The sequence below is a fragment of the Electrophorus electricus genome, chromosome 21 (genome assembly GCF_041902795.1).
Source record: "Electrophorus electricus isolate QZ-2024a chromosome 21, ASM4190279v1, whole genome shotgun sequence".
NCBI lineage: Eukaryota > Metazoa > Chordata > Actinopteri > Gymnotiformes > Gymnotidae > Electrophorus > Electrophorus electricus.
The window spans coordinates 5,634,885-5,662,748 of NC_137517.1; the positions used below are offsets into that span (position 1 = coordinate 5,634,885).

General features: G+C 44.0%; 3 protein-coding genes across 21 annotated transcripts in view; all 3 read right to left on the minus strand.

The window, feature by feature from the left end:
* cc2d2a (coiled-coil and C2 domain containing 2A) overlaps positions 1-11,146 on the minus strand; it is a 24,910-nt gene extending 13,764 nt beyond the window's left edge. For 5 of the 10 annotated variants that reach the window (XM_081703944.1, XM_081703943.1, XM_081703941.1 and 2 more), the window contains exons 1-18: positions 10,566-10,969; positions 10,289-10,364; positions 9,050-9,106; positions 8,282-8,359; positions 7,881-8,019; positions 7,636-7,730; positions 7,055-7,156; positions 6,655-6,744; positions 4,777-4,980; positions 4,366-4,525; positions 4,112-4,248; positions 3,414-3,545; positions 2,185-2,394; positions 1,928-2,034; positions 1,549-1,689; positions 1,079-1,235; positions 628-872; positions 72-249 (exon numbers count right to left, since the gene is read on the minus strand). In XM_081703944.1, coding sequence (XP_081560070.1) covers positions 72-249; positions 628-872; positions 1,079-1,235; positions 1,549-1,689; positions 1,928-2,034; positions 2,185-2,394; positions 3,414-3,545; positions 4,112-4,248; positions 4,366-4,525; positions 4,777-4,980; positions 6,655-6,744; positions 7,055-7,156; positions 7,636-7,730; positions 7,881-8,019; positions 8,282-8,359; positions 9,050-9,106; positions 10,289-10,364; positions 10,566-10,579 — 2,322 coding nt within the window. In that variant the 5' untranslated portion in view covers positions 10,580-10,969. Of the gene's footprint in view, positions 1-71; positions 250-627; positions 873-1,078; positions 1,236-1,548; positions 1,690-1,927; positions 2,035-2,184; positions 2,395-3,413; positions 3,546-4,111; positions 4,249-4,365; positions 4,526-4,776; positions 4,981-6,654; positions 6,745-7,054; positions 7,157-7,635; positions 7,731-7,880; positions 8,020-8,281; positions 8,360-9,049; positions 9,107-10,288; positions 10,365-10,565; positions 10,995-11,028 lie in introns of those variants that run through there. The other 5 variants (XM_027028898.3, XM_035521356.2, XM_027028901.3 and 2 more) reach the window with 5 other exon arrangements.
* Positions 11,147-11,532: 386 nt separating this feature from the next.
* Positions 11,533-17,830, minus strand: c1qtnf7 (C1q and TNF related 7). 8 transcript variants are annotated; one of them, XM_081703951.1, is made up of 4 exons: positions 17,386-17,830; positions 14,581-14,804; positions 14,046-14,285; positions 11,533-13,144 (listed from the first exon to the last, which is right to left on the minus strand). In XM_081703951.1, exons 2-4 carry the CDS (start codon positions 14,618-14,620, stop codon positions 12,516-12,518), a joined length of 909 nt encoding a protein of 302 aa, XP_081560077.1. In that variant the 5' UTR covers positions 14,621-14,804; positions 17,386-17,830; the 3' UTR covers positions 11,533-12,515. The 8 variants fall into 8 exon arrangements, with proteins under 8 accessions (XP_081560077.1, XP_081560078.1, XP_081560079.1 ...); XM_081703952.1 differs by lacking the exon at positions 17,386-17,830 and adding an exon at positions 16,734-17,379; XM_081703953.1 differs by lacking the exon at positions 17,386-17,830 and adding an exon at positions 15,845-16,727.
* Positions 17,831-17,974: 144 nt separating this feature from the next.
* On the minus strand, positions 17,975-27,448 carry LOC113589311 (NACHT, LRR and PYD domains-containing protein 12-like). 3 transcript variants are annotated; one of them, XM_035521577.2, is made up of 14 exons: positions 27,071-27,448; positions 26,726-26,851; positions 26,454-26,567; positions 26,123-26,236; positions 25,954-26,017; positions 25,560-25,761; positions 23,654-25,436; positions 23,334-23,501; positions 23,060-23,227; positions 20,711-20,884; positions 19,745-19,918; positions 19,440-19,613; positions 19,036-19,206; positions 17,975-18,801 (listed from the first exon to the last, which is right to left on the minus strand). In XM_035521577.2, exons 1-14 carry the CDS (start codon positions 27,169-27,171, stop codon positions 18,789-18,791), a joined length of 3,546 nt encoding a protein of 1,181 aa, XP_035377470.1. In that variant the 5' UTR covers positions 27,172-27,448; the 3' UTR covers positions 17,975-18,788. The 3 variants fall into 3 exon arrangements, with proteins under 3 accessions (XP_035377470.1, XP_035377469.1, XP_035377471.1); XM_035521576.1 differs by having other exon boundaries at positions 17,975-18,824; XM_035521578.2 differs by lacking the exon at positions 17,975-18,801 and having other exon boundaries at positions 19,073-19,210.
* Between the last annotated feature and the right edge of the window lie 416 nt (positions 27,449-27,864).

The following is a 27,864-nucleotide window of genomic DNA, read 5'->3' on the forward strand; positions in this document are numbered from 1 at the left end:
ACACACACACACACACACACACACACACACACACACACACACACACACGAAACCAGACTGTGACACACAACCTGCAGTTTGATGCTCTCCGGCAAGTTCACTATCTTCAAGTTGAAGATTTGGCCAAAATGAACTCTGAAGTCGGTGCTCAAAGAGCGACTGTCTGTTCTAGAAACTTCTTTGTCATTGTACAAGACTTTGATGTATAGAGAACGCTTTGTCACATCTTCCCTCCGTGCTAATTCACCTCTGGAAACACAAGACATGAGTGTGGGGTTTATTTTCAGCACAGTATTTTACAGTCTATATGTAAAATAATACAAATATTACTTCTGTAAAGGCAATGCACATTTACATCTTACAAAATGTACATAAGTACAAATACTGTGCTTACTGTACTGTGCAAAGAAAACCAGTTCAACACAAAAATGAGTTTGAATGTAGATTTGAGAGTAATTTGAGTTCGGCTAATAATTCATATAATTGCTCTCTTCCGCAGTTAAGGTCTTGAAAATAGACTAACTCCATATATGTGTGTCCTCACTCGATCTCTCTCTGTGTGTGTGTGTGTGTGTGTGTGTGTGTGTGTGTGTGTGTGTGTGTGTGTGTGTGTGTAGCTCTATTCACCTAGGACACTGTTCGTTAGGAGTTACTGGACCGGCGGTGGTAAGCTCCGGTAGCAGAACTGGTTCCCCGGGTCTCCTGCGGATCTTGGCGGCCTTCTTGCGCACCTGCTGCTCCAGACCTGCTAAGTCTGGTTTCTCTGGAGCTTCTGGCTTCACGGGCTCCTCTCCCAGCTCTTCTTCACTTCCCTCATCTTCCTCATCCCGGGACAGCTGTTTTCTCTGCTTCTGTTTCTTCTTTAGAACCTTCTGAAGACAGCAGAACGGCCAGTGTTTACTCGATGGCCACAACTTACTTGATTGTGCCCAAAAATCTCCATCTCAGACGTAACTCTAACCTTAACCCAGACTCTTATATTAGGTTGTCCCTAGCCCTTGCTAGCTAGCTACCAGATGATCTAGTAACAGCCAGGTTCCTGCATTCCATCCTGTGATGATCGCCGGAGTCTCGATACCTCCTTCCTCCTCCAGGACTTCCATTCTTCCAGCTGTCCTCTGTAGCCACTCATCTTCGTCTCGTAGTCCTCCGTGTACTCCGCCCGCAGTTCTGCCACCTCCGCTTGGACCTCCGCCTCCTGCTCCAGCTCGTCCGACGCCTGCTCCACCTCCACCCTGAGGAGGCCAAGACCTAAGACATTAAACTGGGAAGAGGCCTCAGAACGTCCCGTATAAGGACGGTCGACTGCACGTGGACCGGATTTGGCATTGCAGAATTAGGACTGTTGGGTTGCCGGTGTCAAGGAGCGACGAACTGGCTCGTCTGTTGGGGCGTGTCAGATCAGTTTGTCATTATTGGAGAATTAGATTGTTTACTGATCATCATGGGAGGGTTATAGACTAGATCGTTGCTGTTTATTGGAGTGCACTGGCTCGGGTGGTCAGTGTTTGTTGCAGCATGTTGCATGTGGTCGATGTTGGGACGCACTTCCTGATATAGAGTTTGTAGGGCGTGTTGGTGAACCTCTGGAACTCCCGGAGAGCCTTCAGCTCTTTCCAGACTTTTATGATGCTCTTAAGCAACGTTCTGTCCTTCTCCTGCTCCGCGTCTCGTAGCCGACGTGTGTGCCTGATGAAACACATGCGGTACTCATTCTTAGCTCAGCTTCATCAGCGAACAATACGACCGGTATCAGATTTTGACATCCGAAGACGACGAAACTGGAATTGCTTGAGGTAGTAACGTTAAGCACAGTTAGCTTCATGTACAATATTAACCTCTGAAAACTTCTCAGTTTTAAATCAACACTGTTCCATTGTGGAGTAACCCACAATGTACGTCATTGTTGGAGGCTCGTATTGCTTACCTCACTTCCTGTTTGTATTCTGCTATTCTTTGCTGGGTCACATGACTGAGGCCATCTCCATTATGCAGCTCCAACATATTCCGAACAGTGTTCCTCAAACCATTCAACTGGGTTCAAACGCAAACACGCACAAACAGGCAAAGTTATGTCAAGGTTAATTCAGTACAATTTGTCACTATTTTCTGACAATGCACCGGGAGCCAAAACGGTAACCCTCCCACTCCCAGTTCTATCCTGCCAGCCGTCACTCCACTCACCTTATCGCTGAGGAGGCGGTTGAGGTCTTTGTGCTGTCGGCTGAGCTGCTGGTCGCACAGCTGGGCCAGACGCACCCCCAGAACGTGCTCCCTGCTGAACAAGGGGTGATGGGAGAAAACGAGGCCAGACACGTCCACGTCCAGCTGGTAGTCTCCCTGGGAGTCCCCGATTCCCACGGTGTAGCGGTTCATGTGTTTCGACGTCAGCGTCTGCGCAGAGATGGACAGGACACCGAGTTCAACTGAGCAGTGAAGCGCAACAGCGATGCTATGCAGACAGAGGAATAAAACATCAAATTTATATATTCTGTCGTCTGGGGGAGATACAATTATGAAAATTGTAACCAAGACAGTCCTGTTCAGGCTTAAAATTATTTGCTTAGAACTATCTGTGCACTGTGCACTATTATGGAATCTGTGCTGTACATATTCCATGCACTTTGAGTGAGTTTCTTAGAAGATTACCTAAACTTGTTAAGGGAATTGTGGAGAATTAGGACTGAGATGTCTTCCAGACACCCTCGAATGCCTTATGATGATCTGAGAGTTATAAGACTTGGAAAAAGCAGTCAGAAAATGTCCTTTATTTACAGATACAAACAAGTTCCTGAAACAAACCTTCTGCCACATGGAACCTACAGGACTTTCTTCCTTCTGAACTGGAAGTCATTCTAATCCTGCAATTATTCCGATATTTTGTTATCCAAAAAACGCAAAAACACGGGCCTAGAAGGATTTGTCCGTCTACAACAGTGCATCGCCTCCTCATCGCCTGTGCTCGTCCACGCATGCGCTCTGAACGCCGCCAAGCTCCCTGTTCCACCGATGACATCACCACCCATCTGGAGCCAATCTCAGTGCTCACACCTCTCAGTCCCATAAATATTATTACCAGCTGTCTGTCGCTTAGCAACTGGACACAGCCATGCACAGGAAAGAGCTTGGAGAGTGATGCCATTTTTATTTATTTTTTTTACAGTTTGCAAAATCATGTTTATGTAAACCTGACGAGCCTGACGAGCAGGCAATACTTTGTTAAACTGGATCAGGATGTTATGTAACGTGACTCCCCTTAAAAACGGGGATTTGTGTCTAAATGTGATTTCCCTGTAAAAATAAACGAAGCTTTTTTAGGAATACAAGAATGTCTATTTAAAAGCCCAATTTGTCAGCTTTAAAAATGAAAATCAAATTGCTACATGACTAGGGAGAGGTAAACCTCAAGATACCTTCCTGTGGACGGTCTGTAGTGCTGGGTCTAGCTCCTCCTCCAGATGGAAAAGGGGCGGTCTCGTCGAGGACTCTTTGATTGGGTCAGGCTGAGCCACCATCCTCCCGTCATCCCCAAACCACTTCTTGCCCTGGCCAGAGAGGAAAGGCCGTCACGTCTCAGTGGATGTGCCAAAGACGATGACGGACCCACAGATCAAATTTGGCAAGCATACTTTGCATTTCACGCAAAGACAAACGGACCGTTGCAGGACACCGTGATCCCAGTGCGAGCGGCGGAATCCCGGCCTCGGAGCGACTCTGCTGATGGAGTAAGGCTCTTATACGGACAGAGTGATTATGACGATGAGAGCAGAGTTTGCAAAGCAAAGACTTAAGCAGTAGTTTCTGCACACACTGCCCGTCCTAGTGAAATCACCACCAAGCAAGCAAGACTAGAGTAATGTGGCAATGTTTAACAATCTGAAGGACAAACAAACAAAAAAACAAAAAAAACCACACACACACACACACACCAATACATCTGGCATTAAAAACAGAATCGGTTTCCTTTAGCCACCAAGCAGTGGGGTGCACTTCTGTAGTTGGTTTCATATGCATAAGAAAATGATACTCTCATGGTTGGGTTCCTGTTTCTCATAATGAGAGTTGTTGCCATCGATTCAAGGTCACCGAACTATATATTTATGTCAGTTACCTGATCCTGCATCAGAATGCGGTTTTCCAGAATGTTCTGATTGGACAGGGAGACCGGCGGTCTCTCCCCGACGTAAAGCCCCTCCTCCTCCAGGTAGCGTGGCTGAACATTCTCTGGTAGCTTGCTGTAAGCTGGCACTGAGGAGCACATGTGTGGGTAGATGGGACACCACGATTTCAGCACAACCAGCGAGCTGCAGCAGACCATGGCCTGCCGCTAACGGAAAATCAGGACTCGGGTGCTCGCACACTTACCTGGCCTCGTGCTTGGAGTGAAGAGAAGCTCTTCCTCTCTCTGCACACGTGTGCTGTACTCCATGCACTCTGCCCTCGTCACTTCCAGGAAGTCCCGTGCTGACTGATCGATAATGAACAGATCCTCGTCTTCCTCTCTGACCAGAGGTGCGTCTTCTTCCTGAGTTACAGCCAAGGAAATCACGACAAGTTCACTAGTCTAAGCTACATACATTAACGAAATCATATACTGAAATTAGCGCATGCCAGTAAATATATACGCATGGGTTTTGTGGTGAAGGCTTAGGTTTGCATTGTGATATACAGCTCAGACCATTACTGGTATGTGTGATTTTATTTTATGCCTGTCGGCTCTTTGTACACTGCATATGCGGATAAAAAAATGCACAGATGAACGATCGCGGAAATTACCCTGGACTGATCTCCTTCTGCATGCTCTCTTGCCGTTTCAGTCTCTTCATCTTCTCTCTCCTCCTCCTCTTCCTCCCCTTCCCCCTCTCCTCTCCTGGGTCTTCTTTTCAGTCGACCCTTGTGCTGGTCTTCTTGGGGTTCAGGGTCAAAGTTGAAGGTGAAGAAGTTGTACGCCTCCTCAGCAGAGGGCAGCCCAGTTTCTGCCTGGTTAGTCAAACAAAGAGAGACACCAACAAAAACAAACCACCATGCGTACTGAGAAAGTGCACGTTTCCTCAAAACAACAAGGCTGAGTGTTGGGGTAGCTAAAACATTTTATTATAATAATAATAATAATTATTATTATTATTATTATTATTATTATTATTATTATGTTTAACTGCCGTTGCTGTAGCAACACTTAAAAAACAAACATTCTAAATTCAGATACACTGCCTGACCCCCCCCCAAAAAAAGTCAACACCTGGTTTTCACTAAGTAAATAGGTCAGAGCCTCCCACTGGATAAGTACCGCATGGGTGATTATGTTTTCAGACGGCAACAAGTTATTTAACCCTAACTGATGCAGTGAGTAGCTTCTCATTTGTTAAACAACCATGTTGAAAGACACATCCTGTGGTTGTGGAAAAAATGTTAATCTGTTTCAGAAGGGTCAAATTATTGGCTTGCATCAAGCCGTGAAAACATCTAAGGAGATTGCTGGAACTACTAAAATCGGGTTAAGAACTGTCCAACGCATTATTAAAAAGTGGAAGGACTGTGGGGAAACATCATCTTTGAGGAAGGAATGTGATCGGAAAAAAATCTTGAATGATTGTGATCAGTGATCACTTCATCGTGTGGTGAAATCAAATTGTAGAAAAACAACAGTAGAACTCAGGGATATGTTTAATAGTGAAAGTAAGAGCATTTCCACATGCACAATACGAAGGGAACTCAAGGGATTGGGACTAAACAGCTGTGTAGCCTTAAGAAAACCACTTGCCAGTGAGGCTAACCGGAAAAACGGCTTCAATTTGCTAAGGAGCATAAAGATTGGACTCTGGAGCAATGGAAGAAGGTCATGCGGTCTGATGAGTCCAGATTTACCCTGTTCCTGACTGATGGGCGCATCAGGGTAAGAAGAGAGGCGGCTGAAGTGATGCACCCATCAAGCCTAGTGCCTACCGTACAAGCCTGTAGGAGCAGTGCTATGATCTGAGGTTGCTGCAGTTGGTCATGTCTAGGTTCAGCAACGTTATGCGCCCAAAGAATGAGGTCAGCTGACTAACTGAATATACTGAACGACCAGGTTATTCCATCAATGGATTTGTTTTCTTCCCTGATGACACGGGCATATTCCAAGATGACAATGCCAGGATTCATCGGGCTCAAATTGTGAAAGCGTGGTTCAGAGAGCATGAGACATCATTTTCACACATGGATTGGCCACCACAAAGTCCAGACGTGAACCCCATTGAGAATCTTTGGGATGTGCTGGAGAAGACTTTGCGCAGTAGTCCAACTCTCCCATCATCAATACAAGATCTTGGGGAAAAATTAATGCCACCCTGGACAGAAATAAATGCTGTGACATTGCAGAAGCTTGTAGAAACGATGGCACAGCGAATGTGTTCCGTAATCAAAGCTAAAGGTGGTCCAACAAAATATTAGAGAGTGTGTGACCTTTTTTTTGGCCAGGCAGTGTATTACAGTTGTAAAAATGCTGCTGCCATAATTGTTCTATTAACAATTGTTCTACTCATGTCTCCCAAATGTAGCACCGTATAATATAAGATAATGCACCTGGCTGCACTGTGCTCTTACTCTTTAACTGCCAAACACTTCCCTCTGTCTGCCACAACGTCTGAGGGCTGTTGGGGAATAGATCTGTCTTACCCTACTGTCCCTGGTGACTCGTCTGGCTGCGTCGCGGAATTTCACCCTAGTGGCGAAGGATGGATCGCCTTCAGCGAGCTCCAGATCTGTCTGCAGAAATGACAGCATCTCAGCACCATGCACAACGCTTACTGCTGAACTTAACGTGCAGATACCAAAGCTTCTACACCTCTAGCACAGTCCTACTAACCCTGAAAGATTCTGTACACATTTGTAGAAAGATTCTATAACAGTTCTCTAAACCGTTAAACCTATGCAGTGAAAAAAAAGACCAAGGTATTGTTCCAAATGCATTTCAGACATACAGTATATATCTGCACAGGACATGCAGTCAGTGCAAGTTTTTTTTTTTATGTCAGGCAGCAGACGTAAAATCAGCACAGTGCATTTTCTCACGTACCTCCCTGTCGAACCTGGTGCGCGTCTCCCCGTCCCGGAGACTCTGTAAGCGACTGGCCGACTCCAGCAAGGACTCCTGCTGTAACAGGCTCGCAGCCTTGGACTGATCAGAGGGAGTGTACACATCACACACACAGCTTGGACTGATCGGAGGGAGTGTACACATCACACACACAGCTTGGATTGATCGGAGGGAGTGTACACATCACACACACAGCTTGGACTGATCAGAGGGAGTGTACACAGTGCAGTAGTTACTATACTTTTGTTTATTCTTGCAGTATCCAATAAGAGTTACATTAAGACCTTCTGTGAGACGTACTACAGGATTTTGACACGCAATGACACTTGTGTTGCTGTGTTACTGTTCACATCCACTCAGTTTAGAACTTGTACTGCTAAATTGTGTGTGACATCGCCATTTGACCACTGTTAATGGCTTGGGCTTTATTTAACAGGGTTTGATATTTTCAAGATACAAAATACGTCTTGGGAGTTTGGCGATTTCTAACGGACTGATTGTCTGAAGCAGAACGAGCCTGGTCGCCCCTGCAGCATGTGAGGTAGTTAGGGTGAGCTCACCCTGGCCTCTCTCAGCTTGTCCCTCACACGCTGCCTCACTGAGCTCTGCGGGACACTGGAGTCGGCCCTCGACACGGCAGGGAGAGGAGGAAGATCTGGGAGAGAGAGAGAGAGAGAGAGAGAGAGACAGACACAGCGAGAGAGGTTTTCAGTGAGTACAAAAATGTTAACACAGGAGGTAACACAAAGACTAATGCAGCAACTATAGCATCATCCTAGTCTACGTTTTACCGAGGCTCTCTCACCTCTCTGTAACCGGACTGAGCGGCCTCCCTTGGCCTGCGTCTCCTCCTGCACACACTGCAGCTCCTGCACGGCCGTGACCTCCTCCTCCTCCTCCAACACTTCCTCTGGGGGGGCCTCCGCTGACATCTCTTCCAACAGCTGTAATGCCAGACGCACAGATCAAAAGTAGATGGACAGGGACAAACAAAACTATCTGTCAAACAGCCACCACATCACTGCCTCATCTGGGAAAGCCCAGGACTTTGGTGATGGCCCAGTGGTTTTGACTGACACATTGGTGCGAGGATAGCAGCTTCTTTATTATGAAGCACGTTTTAAGCAATAACCTGGTGCCTTTTCAATGTCCTGCAACCGCACAGGAACACGGACCGACGACGGGACAGTCACAGGAAATCCTCACCTTCTTTTTCCTCGTGATTCTCTTTGCCTTCAGCGAGCGTCGCAGGGTCTCACCCGGGTCCTCTCTGCCGCTCAGTTCCTGATGGAGTACAATTACCACGCACTGAGACTCAGAACACACTCGTAGCTCTTTAAACAGAGCAGCCAAGGTGGACATAGCTGACTCGGCAATAGTGCATACAGCCAGTGAAAATGCTCGATAAGGAGCTACAGAAAAATCACTGCTGTTTCTGAAGACTTGCTCGGCATCCTCAATCACAGGAGCTTGTAGTAAATAATCCCACTGCTGCATGTTAATGACGAGGGTCTTGTTGCTTATACTCTTAGTTAAAATAATAATAAAAAAAAAAAAACAGCCTACCAGGACTAACGACTTCTGTTCAGTATTCTTTAGATGATCAGAAAGGCAATGCAACGATAACTACTTGATTTAAATTAAGCAGGCCCATTTGTATTAATGGTTAGGGGTAGGATTCAGTGTGCAGCCTAAAGGCTGAGCGGTTACAGAAGACGTTTTAGCAGTGCATACCAAAGAGGAAACAAAGCATGTAGCTTGTCCAACTTGGCAAACACAATATTTCAGTGAACAAGGAAGTAAGGAATAAAACATATATAAAAGAACAAAGAAAGGAGTTTCTGGAACCGTGAAACGGTACAAACCATAGACTTGACAGAGTCTGCGAGGAAAGAAACTGCATTCTAGGACACTACAGAGCAGAAGAGAAGGTTCTAGTGTGTCAGAAGGCAAGATGAGGCAAACAGAACCAACCTCAACCGCAGTGTGGTCACTGTCCTTAGGCATATCAGAGTCGGAGGGAACCAGAGCCTAGCAGGCAGGGTAAACAACACACAGACATGCCTTACCACCTTGTCCCAGTGTGTGTGTGTGTCTTAGTATGCGTGCACAACCCCCACCCCACCCCTCTGTATTCCTTTGTGTGTGTGTGTGTGTGTGTGTGTGTGTGTGTGTGTGTGTGTGTGTGTGTGTCAGCATGCTCCCCCTGCACCTCAGTTGGACATGTTGAGTCAAGCTCTTTAAACAATTGTACTTGTTCACCTCAGGTGAGCAGAGTATGACTGGGTGCAGACTGTCTGCAGTTGGTAGTACAAACCTGCAGGCAATGGTGTAAAGTTACATGTGTATTTGTACTTTAAGTACATTTGGGTTTAGCTTTACTTTCACTCCACTATGCACGTGGGTGAAATATTTTACTTTTTACTTCCCTATATTTACTAAAAAACAAACGTTTGTTATCCAAGTAATTTGTGGACAAAGGAAACCCATCAGGTTGGTTGCCTGATTAGATTTCAGGCTGGTATTCCAAAATTACAGCAGCATCCATGAAAGCCAACAGAAATGCCCATTTTCATTTGAAAACGTTAACGTTAACGGTCACTGTCCTGCTCATTTGGTGACGCTGCTGTCTTAGCTCACTCTTACCAGTCAAGCAAACCTGCCATGCCATATCCGAATCGCAAGTTCAACTTTGGAAAGTGGAAAACCGATTCATTCACAATGCTTGGCTCCCTTTGCCTGCTTGCAGCTTTCCAGAGTTCTGATTCTGGTAGTGTGTATCTTTAGTATCTCCAATGAGAAAGGAAGGGTCTAGGTTCCCAACAGAGCTAGTTTAACCAGTGAAAAATTAAACCACACATTAGCAAAATCATTCGCTTGCTTCATAACACACCCAAAACATACATGTTCACATTATAAACTTCTTTTTAACATTTGTAAGATTTTTTTTTTTTTAAACTTTTGATTACCTGTTAGTCAGTGTTTAACTCTTTTCTAGTTTACTCAAGAAACACTTTAGTGGAGTATTAAAAAAAATAAATCCTACTTTCAGGTAAGCTTTAGAATGGACCTTCTGGACAAATTTACCAACCGATACAATTACTATACTGAATACTCGTAAATAACGAAGGTAGAAAAAGACAACAACAACAAAAAAGTCCTTTACAGGCAAAAGTTGTGATGAATTCACAGAGACCGCAGCCTGTAACACACCTGAGTGTCATCCTTCACCTTCACTAAAGATGCTTGCAGTGTTCTCCGTTTCTCCCGCAGCTTCTCCCGGAGATCACTAGCACACAGCACCGGACACACACACACACACACGCCGGTAATCTGGCCGCAGATCTTAAACAACTGCTACTGCGCATTGGATTAACATTAGTTTCGCTAAAGAGGTTGTAAGATTTGCACATTAACTACCGAGCTTTACTTTAGTTTTGGACTACCAGCATGGTCAAATACTAAAAGCATCGCAGCTTCACATATTCACCTAGTCGTAGACATGATGGAGGCACTTTCGGTTGTACGTTTGGAGGAAGATGCGTATCTTATATGTGCTACATATAAGGTACATTAATCGTCCACGTTTTCTACAAACAGAAAATATTTCAGTGAAACGATCCATATGAATAACACAAACATTTTTTAACAGTCCCAGTTTCTTACTTTGTAATGAACCAGTGTAAAATAAACAAAACCAAACCTTTTTTTCACACGAGTAAAAGTGTTGCTTTTACACACGACAGAAATTTTAAAAAGCAATAACAGCACCGTTTTGATTGCAAACCAAGCCAATCCTTCAATAACTACAGAGAAAAGGACAAAATGTCGGGAAAACGTAGACAACGAGTCACTAACGCAGCATGCAACAAGACCACATCAAGCGTGCAAAGCGCGTACGTCCTGCCAGAAGACTGCACTTCTTCAGCCTGAACGATAAATAAAGATCTTACCATCTTCACGTTACTGTGCTGCTTGGTAACGGGAAAAAACTATCCTTCAACCGAACCCAAATAAAAAAAACACAAAAAACAACAACAAAAAAAGGAGCACATCCTACCGTGCTTGCTGGAAAAGCAGGTCATTTTATTTGCCGGGAGCCTATCAATCACCAAAACCCAGTGACGTGCATGTGACGCACTGTCCTTGGGTCGGTGGGCGAATACATGGTGACTGTGCGCTACAAGCAGGGAAGAAAGTGCTGCTTTATTCATATATATATACACACACATATAACATATTTATTACAATTTGTTTTTATATTATACATTATTAAATATAAAATTATATTTTAACTTTCTCTTTAAACATTAGCAGACCGCCGATATCAATGTTTGTTTTTTGGTCATTGTGCGTTTTGTTAATGTACTGTATATGTAGCAGTATTCTACCATTCCCCAAAAAATAAAAATTCATAAAAATCCTGCCCACTGCATAAAATAAAAATAGCATTGAAGTCTAATAAAACCAAGTTTAATAGCATCAGTAGCACAACTCAGAAAATCTCCACGTTCTAGAACAATTCTCCACGTTCTACTTTAAGTCAAAGGCCCAACAGGGGTGGGGGGGGGGGGGTTGCTTGGTGAAATGTAGTTTTTAGATGGACATATACATAAGAACACTGTAGTGTATACTGGAATAAAATGTAAGAGTGGAAATTGCCATATGTGGATTTTCTATGAGTACTTATTTAGCCAAATGGAGTAGTTTATTTGCTGCCCTGTGGAATTCAAGAAAAAATCTCATTCATAAATATTTTGCTTAAGTGCACACAATTTGACATTACCACTTAATCTCATTTACTCATCCTGACAAGATTAACAATATTTATACACTGAAACAATATACAGTCACATTATCATTTATACAGATAAACCTGTAAATATTTAGACAATGGCCTTTTTTATAAATCATTTTATTCTCTTTATTCTAACAGCTTCGGTTTGAAATCAAATAAAAACTATGGGTGCATGCCTTCAAATTAAGGCTGACAGCATCCACTTTAAATTCTTAGCAATTACTTAATTTCAGTCTTATATACAAGCCCAGGTCCTAGACTTTAAGATTTTATGTTTATCTGAGTCTGTGCTGCATTTATAGTGGTTTTGTATGTCACAAATATTTAAGTGACAAGTCTGATTAATTAATTTTAAAAAAGTCCTCCTAAAGGACAATTCTGCTCTCCTGTAATATTCTAATATAATTGCTTTCACTGGTAAATATAAAATAACTCTTCATACTCTATATAATATACAAAAATAAAATACATGGTGAGAAGCACACAATGTGAGTTTTTTGGCCTTGCTGATGCAGATTAAGTCCTGTCCTGGTTTGAGCTGATCGTAAAATTTGGTCCACGGTACTCTTTTAGTCACAGTCTAAAGGAAAGCTGCATTTGGTAGTTTAAGTGACATGCTTTTATTGTCTGGGTCCAGTGATGCTAAGCGTAGTCCTCCGCAAGTGTGTCCAGGTAATTAGTGTCTGCATAGAGCAAAAACCCTGAAAAGAGGCTGTCTGCCCAGCCAGGGTCAGAGAACAAGCCATTCTGGTCCTTGTAGAAGATCTCCAGCCACACCTCGTCCTCTGGGTTGAGGAACATCACCGTTGACCCAGACGCGACATCGTGATTACCAGTGTTGGCGTCATAAGTCTTAATCCGGTACTGTCCGTTGTGCACCAGGCTAATGGCCAAGTGCTTGTTGGCCAGCGTGATGTCGTAGGAGAAGTAATAGATGCCAGGGTAAGCACATATGAATTTGCCTGTCTGCGGGTTATAGTGGCCACCCTCGTTGAGCAGGACCTTGTTGAACTTGATTGGTGCTTTCTCAGCCGGGTAGCTGCTGGTGATGCCCACAGAGAAGGCCGATTTGGGCACCAGACTTCCGCAGCGACACACGCCAGGCATGCCCCGTGAGCCACGCTGCCCCTTTGCTCCTCTCTTCCCTGGGGATCCGGGGGGGCCCAAGGGCCCTGGGTCTCCGGGGTCACCCTCTGGGCCTCGCTTGCCTGTTGAGCCTCTTTCTCCGCGCTCCCCTGTCTTACCTGTTGGTCCCACTCTCCCTTTTATCCCTGTAACAGACAGACAGGCAGCGCTGTTAAGACTACATTTCCCATCATACCTCTGGTGGTTTGCTCTTCCTCAGGACATTGTTTTGATCTTGAATGGCTCTTGGGTTTCTGTTCTTTTACAAAAGGCCATGTCTGGGAGTAGCACGTGCTTAAATACTTCTGATGAGTGCAGATTTTTGGGGATAATTTGGTTGGCGTTTCCTACCATTGGCACTGAAATTCCTGAAGTTTCTTACCATTGGCACTGAAATTTGAAACTATGAATCACAAAGCTGGTATATGTCCATGCTTCTCATGATGTTACCTACCTGAAATTTGCTTGAATGTGTGCATATTCATGTGCCTCTGTGTGCATGTAAGCAACTTCAGTCCCAACATTACATCACTGTTTCACTGGTGTTGCACTATCAAACCACATGAGCATTGCCTGCAGAAACAATCTTAACAAATTCTAATCCCATCTGTTTGAGGAATTTAAAGTTACGCCAGCTAATCTGAAGGGAGAAGAGAGAATAGCTCATCAGAAATCAAATGTGCTTTAAGGTGATGCTTTTCTTAGTGATACAGCCACATATAAAGTGTCAGTGTGATTCTGTATAATATTGCAACTTGAAGGGATGAGTTTACACATAAAACAGAGCAGACAGGGTGGACTACTGTGATTAACGCAGTCAGCACACATACTGAACCAAACAATTACACTGCAGACATTTCAAGTACAGTTCAAAATTGGATTTTGCCAGTATGAATTGACTGGAATTCATAATTCACAAAAAGGACTAAATAGATATCACCGGCTCCTTTGGGCATAAATAAACAGATCAACACAGATCGGAGGTTCGGAACCCTTTCATCGCGTGGCTGCAGCACGCGAGTCCGACGTTCCTGCCGGTCAGCATACCTGCTTCCCCCTTCTCTCCTTTCTCCCCGTTCCTACCGTCCCTGCCATCTCTTCCCGGGACGCCGACATAGCCCTCGGCCCCGTGGGGCCCGGGAAGGCCTGGCTTCCCTGGCATCCCTGGCAACCCTGGAACGCTGCAGATAAATCGAGGTGCAGATCCTTTCGCCCTGGCCTCCAGCAGCTGACCAATCACGCACTGACACAGACACACCACGCCCATAATCGCCCGCATCTTCTCACCTGGGGAAGGACACAGCCATCAGATCAGTAATTAGAATAGACACAGTAAGCAAAGCTCAGGTGAACCGTGCGACACAGGTAGCACTTTTTGAAAGCTTAGAGTAAATATGTTCTCAAAACTGTTGTGTTTTTGGGAAAATCTGCCTAGCAACAGAGCTAAGTAAATCCTCTGGTACAAAATATGGAATCTTATATTTATTTCAGCAGTAACATTATATTCTCTGCTGTTCAAACGTTTTTCAAACGTCTTTTATGGTCGACTGTCCATACACTGGTGTTTTCAGTTTATACTCACCACAAGTGTCTGGCTTGGATCTCTTTAACGGAGCTCTCATTACTCACTACCTGCTATATGTGCCTTCTCTAATGAAAACTCACTCATTCTTCTTACTGCCTTTTTAGGACAGACAGTCACCACCCCGACTGGAGATGGTAGATTTTTTTGGTGTCTTGGTTCACTCCTCAGTGAAGGGTTTTTTCCCCCCCGAAATGCTTTGCAGGGATTAGGGAACCGTCACACTGGCACCAAAGCGGAAAAACAAAATTAAAATGCATGTGAACGGAAGACGGGATATAAAAACCTCTGGAACATTCTACAAGGAAGACAACATTGGGCAAGAGCCTAGTTTACACTTTGGTTGATCCACAGTAAAACAAAATGATTCTGGGGCCCTAAAAAGACAAAACTGACAAAACAGATAAGGGAGACTTGCATCGCACTTGTAATGCCCAAGCATCTTGGACTAGGACTGTTGTTGTAGATGCGTCATTGGGCTGTATACCACATGAGGCATAAGATATGTAAAAGATATCGGCAATCTAACCTCAGACCAGCCGTTCAGTTGATAATACAGGCTCAGATGATAAATATGATCTTTCCCAGTCAGGATTTTACTTTCCTATCTTAATTTCTCTTATAAAGCATCACATGGCCTTCAGTGGTAAATCACTCAGCACTTGGCGGTTTTCACGTCCAAATGGGCAGATGTGTGTTCTAGTGGATAGAATGACTGTGTGCACTGGAACATGTGTTTTCCCATTACCAAGCAGTGCATGATTTACGACCCTGAACCGGAGATTAAAAACCAACAGATGCATGGCCTGGAATGCATTTTCCTACTAAACACCAACTGCCTACGCTGAGAAAAAACCCAGGGCATCCCTCGCTGTTGTGTGCCTACAGATGCATGTCTCTTGTGCATTTCTGTCAGCCTGTGACATCAGTTCTCACTGATGTAGCAGTTGCAGTAATCATTTCCAAAGGGCTCAACCAGCCCCGGACACTAGAATCAGACTGGCACTTTAAAGCTTCAGCAGTAACTGGTGAAGCTGTACCATATGTATAAAACATCAAAGAGAAAGTTCTGCCAACTCCAGCTTCTCCATGTTCAGATCCCAATATTACTAATAGCAAAAGCTGGCCCTCTCTGAGGAAGAAACACAGAGCAAAGATATAGTTTAGGCCAAAAGTTTTCTTCTCACCACACATCTCCAGTATTAAGTCAACTAAGGTCATATCAAAGCTATATCTACAAATGTACTTTAACTTTGTTTCTCACTCCAGATAACCTTCTGGCTGAGCAGATGCATCTGAGTCAGTCGAGCCTCCTCTGAAAGACGCAGTTTCAACCAAGCCCTGAACCGTCTGGCTGACATCTCAAGGTGAGCATTTGTAGATAATCCTCCTCCTTCCTGATGCAATCGAGTTTCTGAAGTGCGCCAGACCCCAACAACCCTCCCCCCTTCAGGCGATTGCAGCATAAGACTCTCTCTATGATGGATTCAGACACTTTGTTGGGGGAATTTCCCCTAAGGAGGAGCTAAGGTTGTGGAGGGCAGCTTTTTTTTTTTGAGGTCTTGCCCAAGTTGCTTGGATTTTCCCCATAACGTTAAGGGCAAAAATGCACTGGCCGTAAAGCATGATCTTGTCAAGAGCACGTTGGCCAATCAGAGGCTTTAAAATAGTTATTACTGGTAGGCTGACGATGTCGCATGTAGAAATTTGGGAAGCGTATGTGTACACTAATAATGAAGTGGGATTGTTCCTCAGTATCACACTAGAATATAGTAAATGCACACGTAACAAGTTCTCTTAGCAATGTTAAAATCAGCACCATTTTCCGCTATCGCACAAAACTGCATTATGTAAACATAGGAAATAAGGTTGCACCCTCTGACATCAAACAAAGCAGATCAGCTTCACTGAAGCGAGACACCGATTTTAAAGTCTTTATCATTTTGGCCACAAAGTATCAGATGAGTTATTGTCTCCATGCGCTTGACAAAATGGCTTTAATAAGAACACTTGCAGTAATTTATGAATGCATATCCCCAGCCAACCATAACGTCCATGCGCTCCATGGCCGCCAGCATCCGTCTTTCGAACAGAATCTCACAAACACCACCATGACAACACACAGAAAGGAGCAGTGCGGTTAAGTTACTAACCGAGCTCCATTCGTTACAGCGATTACAGCGGATGAGTCAGAGTCCCGGCTGTAAGTCCCAAATGAAAGAAGCACTCAGCATGGAACTGCAGAACATGAGAGACTCGCACTGTTTCCCTGACAGCCAGGGAAACACATTTGGCAGCTGGAACAGATGACTGGCAGGCAACTGGAGATGTGCACAGTGTGAAATGTTAAATACCACAGCGTCTTGACAACCTACTCGGCGCCTGCGACAGGAAATGCATAAGTGTAAATTCTGGGACCGTTTGTGTGTACGCAACATAACAATCCTGTGGGAGTCATGCACTTCTGATGACTCTGATATGCCCTTAAACATCATAAACATAATCACAGCTAATTTTACCGCAACTACAGCAAAGTTTGGGTTTTTGTTTGTTTGTTTTTGTTTTTTTAAAACAGCAAACTCTGTTAATAATTCGTTATCAGCACTGTGAAACAAATTCATTTTGACTAATCTGTGGATGCAATTAAAAAGTACAATTCTCAGTTCAGAAGCATTTATAAGATGTACTTCTCTGAACATTACTTGAACACAATTTTTTTTATATACACACACACACATCTTTTAATGATGCATAAACTCAATAGATGAATGAGTCTAAAGATAACGAAGGACTTTTCAGTGTTACCAGTACGGAGTACAGCCCGCTGCTGCTGTAGTCTCTCTCCCACGAGGACGGGCCACCCGGCTCTGGGTGTTGCTTATGTGCTCATGGACATTCCAGCAAGCCCCCTCTGACTTTCTGGCGCTCCGTGTCCTGGCTGGACCTCACCCCGCTTTCTCTCTCTCCCGTCGTCTATTCTCGGCAACAGTCGGTCGCGTAGCACAAATGGACTCTCGCCGCCCACGTCGCAAAAAGCAGAGCTGCACTGGCTGCCATTCTCTCTAGCGTAAACCTCTCCCGTCCGTCAGCCTCTCATCGCGTTTCTCTGATCGCACCTGTAGCGGGACGGGCGCGCGGGCTGCAGATGAAACCCCAGCTTTCAGCACGAGCCGAGATCAAGGCGGGGATCGTCCGCGAGCTCTTGCGGTTGCCTCACCGATGACATGCAGCTAAAGCAACACGAACTGTTAGGGCAGAGCATACGTACTTGCATGCACGTGCATGCACGTACACAGTCCCCCCCCCCCCCCCCCTCTCTCTCTCTCACACACACACACACACACACACACACACACAAAATGAAGAAGAAAAAAATTGCAATCGTATTCTCATATTGTTTTTAAAAAAGTGATAGTTTATTTATTTGCTTGTTTTTTTGATCTGCACTGCTTTATCATTTACTAAATGTTTACAATTAGTCACATATGTGCTTGCAAGGGACACCATCAGGAATGCATATAAAATTAGTTTAACTTGGTTTTACAGTATGTAATGGAAATCTCCTTGGAATCGTTTTCACAATAACATTTTACTATGTTTGTCATGTTAAAATCCTTTCCATAAACCTGTGTGTCCAGGAATCCTAACAGGAAGAGAAGTAGATATGTTCAGTAAACACTGGATTACACCACAGAAGACCCCACAGACAGCCTGATCTGAAAAGACTTCAGTCCAGTATCTCCCAATCCCAGGCCTGGAAACTCCATGCCTGGAATTTTAGTTTGCCCTCCTCCAACACACCAGTCCCAGATTAAATTCAATTGAATTCAGTTTATTTATGTAGTGTCTAATAGTAGATATCGTCTCAAAGCAGCTTTACAGGAACAAGGTCTAAACCCCCTAATGTGTAAACCAAGGGTGACAGTGGCAGGAAAAATGTCTTTTGGCAAAAGGAAGGAACCTCATAGCCATCAAGAGGGGACTCATCCTGGACAGCAACACGAGCATGTTAGAACAGGGGAATGATAATTACGGGAGTCCCCTGGGCTGGGCGTGGGAGGCTCCGGCTGAGCGCCTCCCATCACAGCGTGAGATCCATGTTGGATATTGAGCAAAGGAAGCTGCTTTTGTCCGGGCTGAAGGCATTTCTGCTCAGGTCCAGCTCCTGGAGACCAATGGTGTTCGAAATCAGCACAGACGCCAAGATTTCACAACTGCCTTCTGTGAGGGAACAGTTAGACAGTCTGCCAAAAATGGAAGAAAATGGCATGAGAACAGTTATATAAAAATTTGTGTCATTTATTTCAAACGTATTTATTGCATCAAACTCCCATAAGATGAGAAGTTCTAGTTGTCAGAGTATGACAGGATGTTACACTTCACCCTGCATGGATTGGGTTACCTATGGGCTAAATGTTGATCCTTACTTTTATTTTCATTTTTAGACACAAGTACCTCAAAGTCTTGAGGTTACAAAGTCCACTTTGTAGTCCGGCAAAGAGGGTCTTCAACCCATCGTCTCCGAGTGGGTTGTCATTCAGACTCAGCTCTCTAAGGGTGGCGTTCTGGCTGAGCGTTGTGGACATAGAGCCACACACCTCTGAGCTGAGGCAACATTTGTCCACACTACCTGGGCAAAGAGCCACACAGATAATCAGTTCCTATGGACTTACATCAGGAGGGTTTGGACATGCTTTCAAAAGACTGCGCATGAGCCGCAGTCGAAAATAAAAACAAAAGAGCAAAGGAACCTTAAATACAAAAGCTCCTTTATACCTGTTTGACACCAGAGGACATTTGCCAAGCTGGAACCTCAGAATGTGGCAAAAATCGCAGATTTTTTTGGGTACATAACTCACCGCAGTGTTCGAAGCGCGCAGTTGGGCTTTCTTAGTGCTGACAATAGCTGACGCATCGCAGAGACATCAGGGAAATTGCTACTCAGATCCAGCTCATGCAGGCTTGTGGGGTTCGACCTGAGAGCAGAAGCCAGTGCTGAGAATCCTCTCATAGTGAATCTGCAACTAGCCAGCCTGCAGGGGGAGACAAAGTCTCATGACATGAGGTCGACGCTGAGCTTGACCCGCCATAAATAAATACAAAATATGTATATTATAAATTTTTTTTTAAAAAGTCATGAATATTTAAGGCATATTTTATGTACCTTAATTTCTGTATCTTGCAGCATGGCGTACTCAGTTCGTAAGCCAGCTGTTTCACTCCTGAATCCTGAAGGTCATTGTCACTCAGGTCCAGGGTGCGGAGACTCCAAGACTCCTGGCTGGATGCATGGAGTAGGGTCTTGCAGCTTTTCCAAGTTATGTTACACTTCTCTAGCCTGGGGGGGGGGGGGGAGAGAACTTTCAACTAGCTCCAAACAAACGTTTTAGAGATTCCACTTTGTTTCCACTTATGCCCATATGCTGACTAAATAACAACTAACTACAGCAATACATCAGGTCTTTATTATTAGGAACAGGGGGTGTATAGTTCTGTCTGAGGGGAAAAAAAAAGTCCTGCCCAAGATTCAGATCCAACCACAAGGATTTTCTAATTAGCTCAAGTCAGTGGGATGAACTACTTAAATCAACCATGTGATACAAAATCATGTCTTGTAAACCCCTTGTTGTATTACATAAATCTCCACTTTAATAACACTTTAGTTTTAGTACAGTACTAATCAAACCTTTCGTCAGACTTCACTGAATGCATGTTTTTTATAGTCTTAAAAACAATTTTAAGCACAAACCATTAGATTAAAAAGCCTTTAAGTTATATAATGCTTGATTCTTGTTTCTAAGACAAAATAAGAAAATGTAATTAATTTTAAATGTTCCTTCAGCAAATAGTTTTCATTCAGAACTTTAGTGCCTCACTTTAAAGTGCTCAGCATTTGGAAAAAAAATATGGAAAAAGACATAAGAGGATGCCTTATGAAGCTGGTCAAGGGATCACCAGAGCATGCAAAGTGTCATCAAAAGGTGGCTACACTACAGAATCTATCATCTAACACACTCAATATTTGTTTAACACAGCATCATTACATACATCTTAGTAGTAAACGGGACGGTAGCTAACAAAAAAACTGCTTTTGGGTAGCAGCATGTTGCTGCTCACTACGTTCACTTACCGCAGATATTCGATTTGACAATTTTTATGACTCAACAATTCTGGAAGGACTCGAACTCCCAGGTCTCCTAGTTTGTTGTCGCTCAGATCCAGATTTTTAAGGCAAGAGGGTTTGGAGCCTATCGCTGAGGCCAGAAAAACACAGCCTTCCCTTGTGACCCCACAGCCTGAAAGCCTGTATTAAAATTATTTAAAAAAAATAAAAATAAAAAAACACCACACACCTAAGTCAAATATAATCAAGCATTGTAATAGCACTGAAAATGCAAAACAGCAGTTTTGGTCTTTTAATGATCTGAAGCATAATTACTAACTGGTACATGAGATGATGTTATGATGTTGCAGTCTGCAAATAGTAAAATTAAAAGTACACTGTGTGCACAATTATTAGGCAACTGCAGTCCTCTCGGTCAATGCAAAATGTTAATAAACCTCAAACCTTAATATTTAAGAAAGTAAAAAATTGTGTTTTTGGCTTTCTTAGGGGAATATCAACTTTTTATACAGCAGCAACCACAGCGTCCCAGACACTGTTCAGAGAGCTGTACTGCTTCCCTTCAATGGGAGATTTATGGTGAAGAAGGGCTCACATTCTCACTAGGATTTAGGTCAGGAGAGGAAAGAATGACATGGGCCCCCTTCATCTCTAAAGCCTTTATTGGCTAGCCTCACAGTGGAGTACTTTGATGCATGTGATGGAGCATTGTCCTGCATAAAAACTATGGTCTTCCTGAAAGATGCAGACTTTTTCCTGTGCCACTGCTTGAAGAAGGGTGTCTTCTAAAAATTGGCAGGAGGTTTTGGAGTTGATTTTAAGTCCATCTTCAACCCAAAAAGGTCCAACTAGCTCATCTTTAATAATACCAGCCCATAGCAGTACCCCACCTCCACCTTGCTGGCATCTGGGTCGAAGTGGAGCCCTGTGCCCGTTACTGATTCAGCCACTGGCCCGTCCATCTGGTCCATCAAGAGTCACTCTCGTCTCATCAGTCCAGAAAACCTTTAATAATCTGTCTTCAGATATTTCTTGTCCCAGTCTTGACATTTCACCTTATGCGTCTTGTTCAGTGGTGGTCGGGTTTCAGCCTTCCTTACCTTGGCCGTGTCTCTGAGTACTGAACACCTTGTACTCCTGGGCACTCCAGGTAGGTTGCGGTTCTGGTATATGACAGCACTGGAGGATAATGTGTTCCTGGTCAACACATTACTTGTGACTCTGTTGACTATTTGCAATGAAACATTTGATGGTTCTGTGATCACGCCCTGATGTCTTAGTAATTTTAAAGAGTGCTACATCCCTCTGAAGGACTTTTTACATTTTTTGACTCAGTTAAATCTCTTTTTTGGTCCATGACGCCTGAGAAAAAGAAGCTGCCTAATAATTAATAATAACATAATTATTATGCATATTATTATTATGCATATTATTATGCATATTATTAATAATAATAATAATAATAATAATGTCTTGCTATTGGGTATTGATCTTATTAGGCGACACCTTCCATCATTACACAAATACACATCACCTGATATGCTTAAATTCAATGGGCAGCACAGTGGCTTGGTGGTTGGCTTGTTTGCCTCTCAGCTCTAGGGTCTTTGGTTTGAGTCCCTATCTGGGTGAAGTTTCCATGTGTTCTCTCTGTGGGTTTCCTCCCACAGGCTAAATAAATGGATGTTAGGTTGATTTGATACTCAAAATTGTCCTGCATGAATGTGACGTGTGTAAGTGTATGCCTTAACCGTCTCCCCTGCACTCGGTGCAGACCCCCAGGGGGCTGTGGTTTCCGAGAGAGAGTATGCCGTGCAAAAATTTGGCTGCCGCTTCTCATCGGTGTGTGTGAGTGATTGTAAAAGCTCATATATATCTGTCTGTAATGTGTCCTTGAGCATGGAAAAGGTACTATCTCTCTCTCTCTCGCTTTTATACAGCTTGGAGTTGGAAAATATGCATAACAATGATGATAGTCAAAATACTCTCTTGCCTAATAATTGTGCACATGGTGTAAATAATAGGATCATATATATGCTTATATCCATCACACCCTCTTTCATACCTGACAACAGTACTTCCGCTACTTCCTCCTTGGTCCTTTATCAGACCGGTGACCAATCAGAAAGCGTAGTTTGTCCACCCAGTTTTTAAACTGGGGCTCTGGTTCAGTGCATTGTGGGTAATCCCAGCTCATAAGTTATTCTTTCTGCTTGCCTAGCCCAGTTTGCCCCCCCCCCCCCATTGTATGATTGTTATTTTGCTATTAGAGCAAACCTGTGCTGCAAGACCTGCACTCATATCCCTATGTGGTCTCAAGCCTTACTATGGCTACATGCCCAGCACAAGACTCACCTGAGCGTTTCCAGTCGAGTGTCGGGCAGGATTGCCAACAGCCCAGCTATGGCCTGGTTTCCAGTCAGATTGTGGCTCAGGTCCAGCTCTCTCAAATGTGATGGGTTCGACTGCAGCGCAGAAACAAGGGCAGCACAGCCGTCCTTCCGGAATTCACAAAATTGCAGACTGTGCACAGGACACAGGAACTGGTCTGTAGCAATGTGCTATGAAAACATGTTGTACATCAAGGGTCATGCAAAGATGCTGCACGATATGGAACATGATGTCTTACTTCAGTGTTTCCAATAGACAGTCTGAACTCCTCAGTCCAACACACATCAGCTTCACCCCTCTGTCATTCAGGCTATTAAAACTCAAATCTAGTTCTCTAGTAGCACAAGACCTTAAACTAAGAGCCAGGTTGGGACAAACCGCCTCAGTAAGGTTACATGAGGACAATCTGAAACACAAGCAATTAAAGTTAGAACACAAAATGGTATGCTTCACAACTGCATCTGAAGCCAGCTAATGTCTTTTATCATCAGCTACTATCTGACCAGTTCAAACTGATGCAATTTTAATCACAACATTTTCAGTAGTTATGATACTAACATGACAGTTCTGGATGCTTTGGCTACAGGTTCCAGCCTCTTGAATCCTTCATTTGATTTCACATATTTTCTCAGGTCAAACACTTCCATCTTCTCCTCGCTGGTCATCAACACAAAGACGAGAGCTGACCACTGTGCAGGTGAGAGGTTCTCTGGGCACAGACTCTTTGAGCTCAGGTAAGCTTGAATCTCCTGCACGAGAGAATGGTCGTTGAGCTCGAGCAGGCAGTGGAACAGATTGATGGAGTTCTCCGGCCTAAGGTTCTCCCCAAGCTTGAGCTTTATGTACTTGACCGTCTCCTGGTGGCTCTGTTCATCGTTCACATCCTGCGTCAGGAGATCGTGCAGCAGATTCTGATTGGATTCAAGAGATAATCCAAGAAGGAAGCGGAGGAAGAGGTCCATGTGGCCACGCTCTGAGTGCAAAGCCAGATCCACTGCACTCCTGTGTAGATCGAATACGGTCGAGTTTAGGCAAAGCTGTCGAATGTTAATATCGTCAGGTTGGTGATCTCCGTTCGGGCTCAGCCAGCACATGTATGCAAATAAAGCCGCAAGGTACTCCTGGAAACTCAAGTGCACAAAGCAGTAGACCTTCCTTTGCCACATTGCCAACTCCTCTCTGAAGATCTGGGTGCACAGCCCAGAGTAGACTGATGCCTCTTTGACGTCAATGCCACAGTCCATCAAGTCTTTTTCATAGAAGATCAGGTTGCCTTTGCTTAGCTGCTGAAAAGCGAGTTTTCCAAGGGAGAGAATGTTTTCCTTAGTCAAGCAAGGGTTCAAGTCCTTCCCTTCTGTGTACTTGTCGTTCCGTCGCACTGTCTGAAAGATCAAGAAATGCGTGTACATCTCAGTCAGAGACTTGGGCACCTGGTGCTTTTCCGCTTCACTCAGCAGCCTCTCAAGCACGGTGGCTGAGATCCAGCAGAAGACGGGTATGTGACACATGATGTAGAGGCTCCGGGAAGACTTCACATGCTGGATGATCCTGCCGGCAAGATCTCGGTCAGTGATTCGCTTGTGGAAGTACTCCTCCTTCTGTGGGTCGTTGAACCCCCTCACCTCTGTTACTTGGTCAACGCATGCAGCAGGCAGCTGGTTAGCAGCCGCTGGTCGGGTCGTAATCCAGATGAGAGCAGAGGGGAGCAGGTTCCCCAGGATGAGGTTTGTCAGGAGAACGTCCACTGATGTTGCCTTAGTTACGTCCGAACACCTCTCATTGCTCTTGAAGTCTAAAGGAAGTCTACATTCATCCAGGCCATCAAAGACGAAAATAACCTTTGTATTTTCGAGGATGGAGAGGCTGACTTCTTGCATGTCTTTGAAAAAGCAATGAAGAAGTCCCTCCAGGCTATACTGTTGCTGGCCCATCAGATTTAGCTCCCGAAAAGGCAATGGGAACATGAAATGGACATCTTGATTGGCTTGCCCTTCAGCCCAATCCAGGATGAACTTCTGTGCAGAGACCGTTTTTCCGATACCAGCTACGCCTTTGGTCAGTACTGTTCTGATGTTTTTTTCTTGCCCCGGTAATGGCTTAAATATGTCATTGCATATGATTGGCGTCTCTTGTCCTGGCAGACTTCTGTATTCCGACTCTATCTGCCTCACTTCATGCTCGTCGTTGAGCATTCCGCTCCCGCCTTCCGTGATATAGAGCTCTGTGTAAATCTTGTTGAGAAGGGCCGGATTTCCTTGCTTAGCGATTCCTTCGAATATACACTGGCTCTTGCTCTTCAGACTGGATTTGAGTTTTCTCTGATGTATAAATATGCTTTTCGCTAAACGACAAAGACCAAGGAAAAAAAAGTACTTTACAACGTCAGCATGCGTTGCTACAATAAGGTATACATCTCATTCAGCGCTCTTTCTGCCCAGTTGATGGATTGTGTTGTCATGCTCACCCATGTTCACTTTTCCAACAAGCTCAGGCTCATTCATGCCCTGTAAAACATGTAGGCCGATCTTAAGCGCTGCCTCTCGGGCCTCACTGCTGTCCTCTTCCTCTTCGGAAGCCTCCACCTCTCCAGGATAACCTGGACTCAGAAGCTGGCTGATTCTTTTCATCTCACGCTTCACGAAGCTGAGAAACCTCTCCTCAAAAGTCTAAGATGAACAAAGCCATAGCAAAAACAGACAGAGCCAGCAAACATGAGAAATAATTGTTCTGAAAAAGATTCCAGTGGTTGTAGCATTAATGGGCAGTACTGTCAATCAGGATCTTTGTGGGTACATGAATCATCCTTGTTAATCCAACAAATGTTAATGTATGGACAATTTAGATTTGGAGACGCTCACCCTGACTGTTTCAGAGATCTCTTGGCTCTGATCAGACTGTATGCCTGATTTCCTTGTCTGGTCTCTATAGAAACAGTGCAAAAAGTGTTAAAGGGGCTATTATTAGTTGGGCTATTATGTGTCAGTCTTGGTTAAATTGCATGGAAATCAGGACAGTTCATCATGCTACCTCTGGTCAGTAAAGCAATCCAGCTCTGTGAAACAGTTTGGTGGGTCCATGGACTGGTCGGTCATCGTAGACAGACAGCTTGGAGCAGGCAAAGCTGCTGTCTCGGGCCAGACACTTGATGATAAAAACAACAAAAACAATGCAGACAACTCAACCGTACACTTCCTCAAATATAAACAAACATTCAATAAACACGTAGAAAATAAATAAGGGAAAGACTGAAGTAATAAATAAAATAATATTTTTAACCCTTCAAAAGGAATGTTTTCAGGAATAAATGGACTATGATTCTCAAAGAGTAGACACTAGCGATTTAAAGTTCAACCACTACCTCTGCGCATTAGGCGAGACTCCATCGTTCAATGTAAGTGGTATAGCCATTGAATGGTCACTGTTTATGGACAAATAGCTGGGCACAGGAGCATCTGGTTCCAGGAGTTTGTCACTAAACAAAAATAAATTTAAGAAAGATTGGTTGTATAGCTTACAGAACAAGCAGAATATTATACGAGCAGATGCATTTCACAGCTAGAATTGAAAAGAGGTAGCTTTATCTTAAGAAACGGAGCCAGATGGGGGGGGGGGAGGATGTCCTGTGTGTACCATTCCTCAGGGACAAGATTTTCTTTCTTAAATGCGACTGGAAGTTCCATGGACCAATCACTCTTCATAGACACACAGCTGGGTACAGGCGAGTTTGCCCTTGCTTGCTCGTTGATTGGACCGGCTCTAGATGGCAGGAAAGATAATGGCAACAACCTTTATACTTGTTTTTGTGCTGATCTGAGAGCAGCTATGTTTGCCTATAAACTGTTTAAATCTTGAGTCATGCACGGCTTATACCACCTAACATGCATGTGCCTGATATCTGGTCAAAGACAATCAGTGTTTTTAAAATGTACATTATATTTTAATTATGCAATAAAGTCAGTAAACAGAGAAGCTCACCCTTCAGCCCCACGAGCCTCGGGCTTCGTAGGCACGTTGCTGTGACGCTTATCTTCATAATCTACAGAGTCTCCCAACGCGTCTTCAGAAAGGAGGCTCATGTTCTTCTTCCTCACACAGTTGGACTAGAAGAAGACTAAAGCGAACTCAAAACGCTACCAGTCGGAATCAGCACATTGAACTCCCAACGAATCGATGACTTCCGAGTTCAAAGCGTTGCTCGACACCGTTTACTGCATACCGACCCGGGATTAAAACGGGATAATGATAACGCGTTTACTCGAAGTAGGCTATTTTCAACCATTCGTGTCAATAACAGTTACGTGTAGGTGGTATTCCTACATGACCAACGCCGCTTCATGATCCTTCAAGTTTCGATTCCGTTTTATTTATCACGTCAGGAAGATTACGTCACGCATTAGCGGGCCTTTAGTTCCTGCTGGTCTTAAGGTGTGATGAATTTTGTCAGAAAAACAATTTGTTAACTCAAATTTGCCCCCCAATGAATGAATGAATGAATGATGTTACGAGCCTCCCTAAACAAACACCCTCTAGCTGATTCCCTATGCGAGACATTCAATTTTTAATATATTTTTAAAGTTAAAAAAAGGCAGGACTCTGTGTCCGAACAGAACAGGTCTTTATTCAGGAAATGAAAGAAATAAGATTGTAATCAACACCCCATTTAAATACAAAACAAACCAAAATAAAAATCAACATGATATTTGTTTTGCATATCAAAGATCCATTCATTAATAATTACAATCCGAACACTTCATAAACCACTTGAGGGA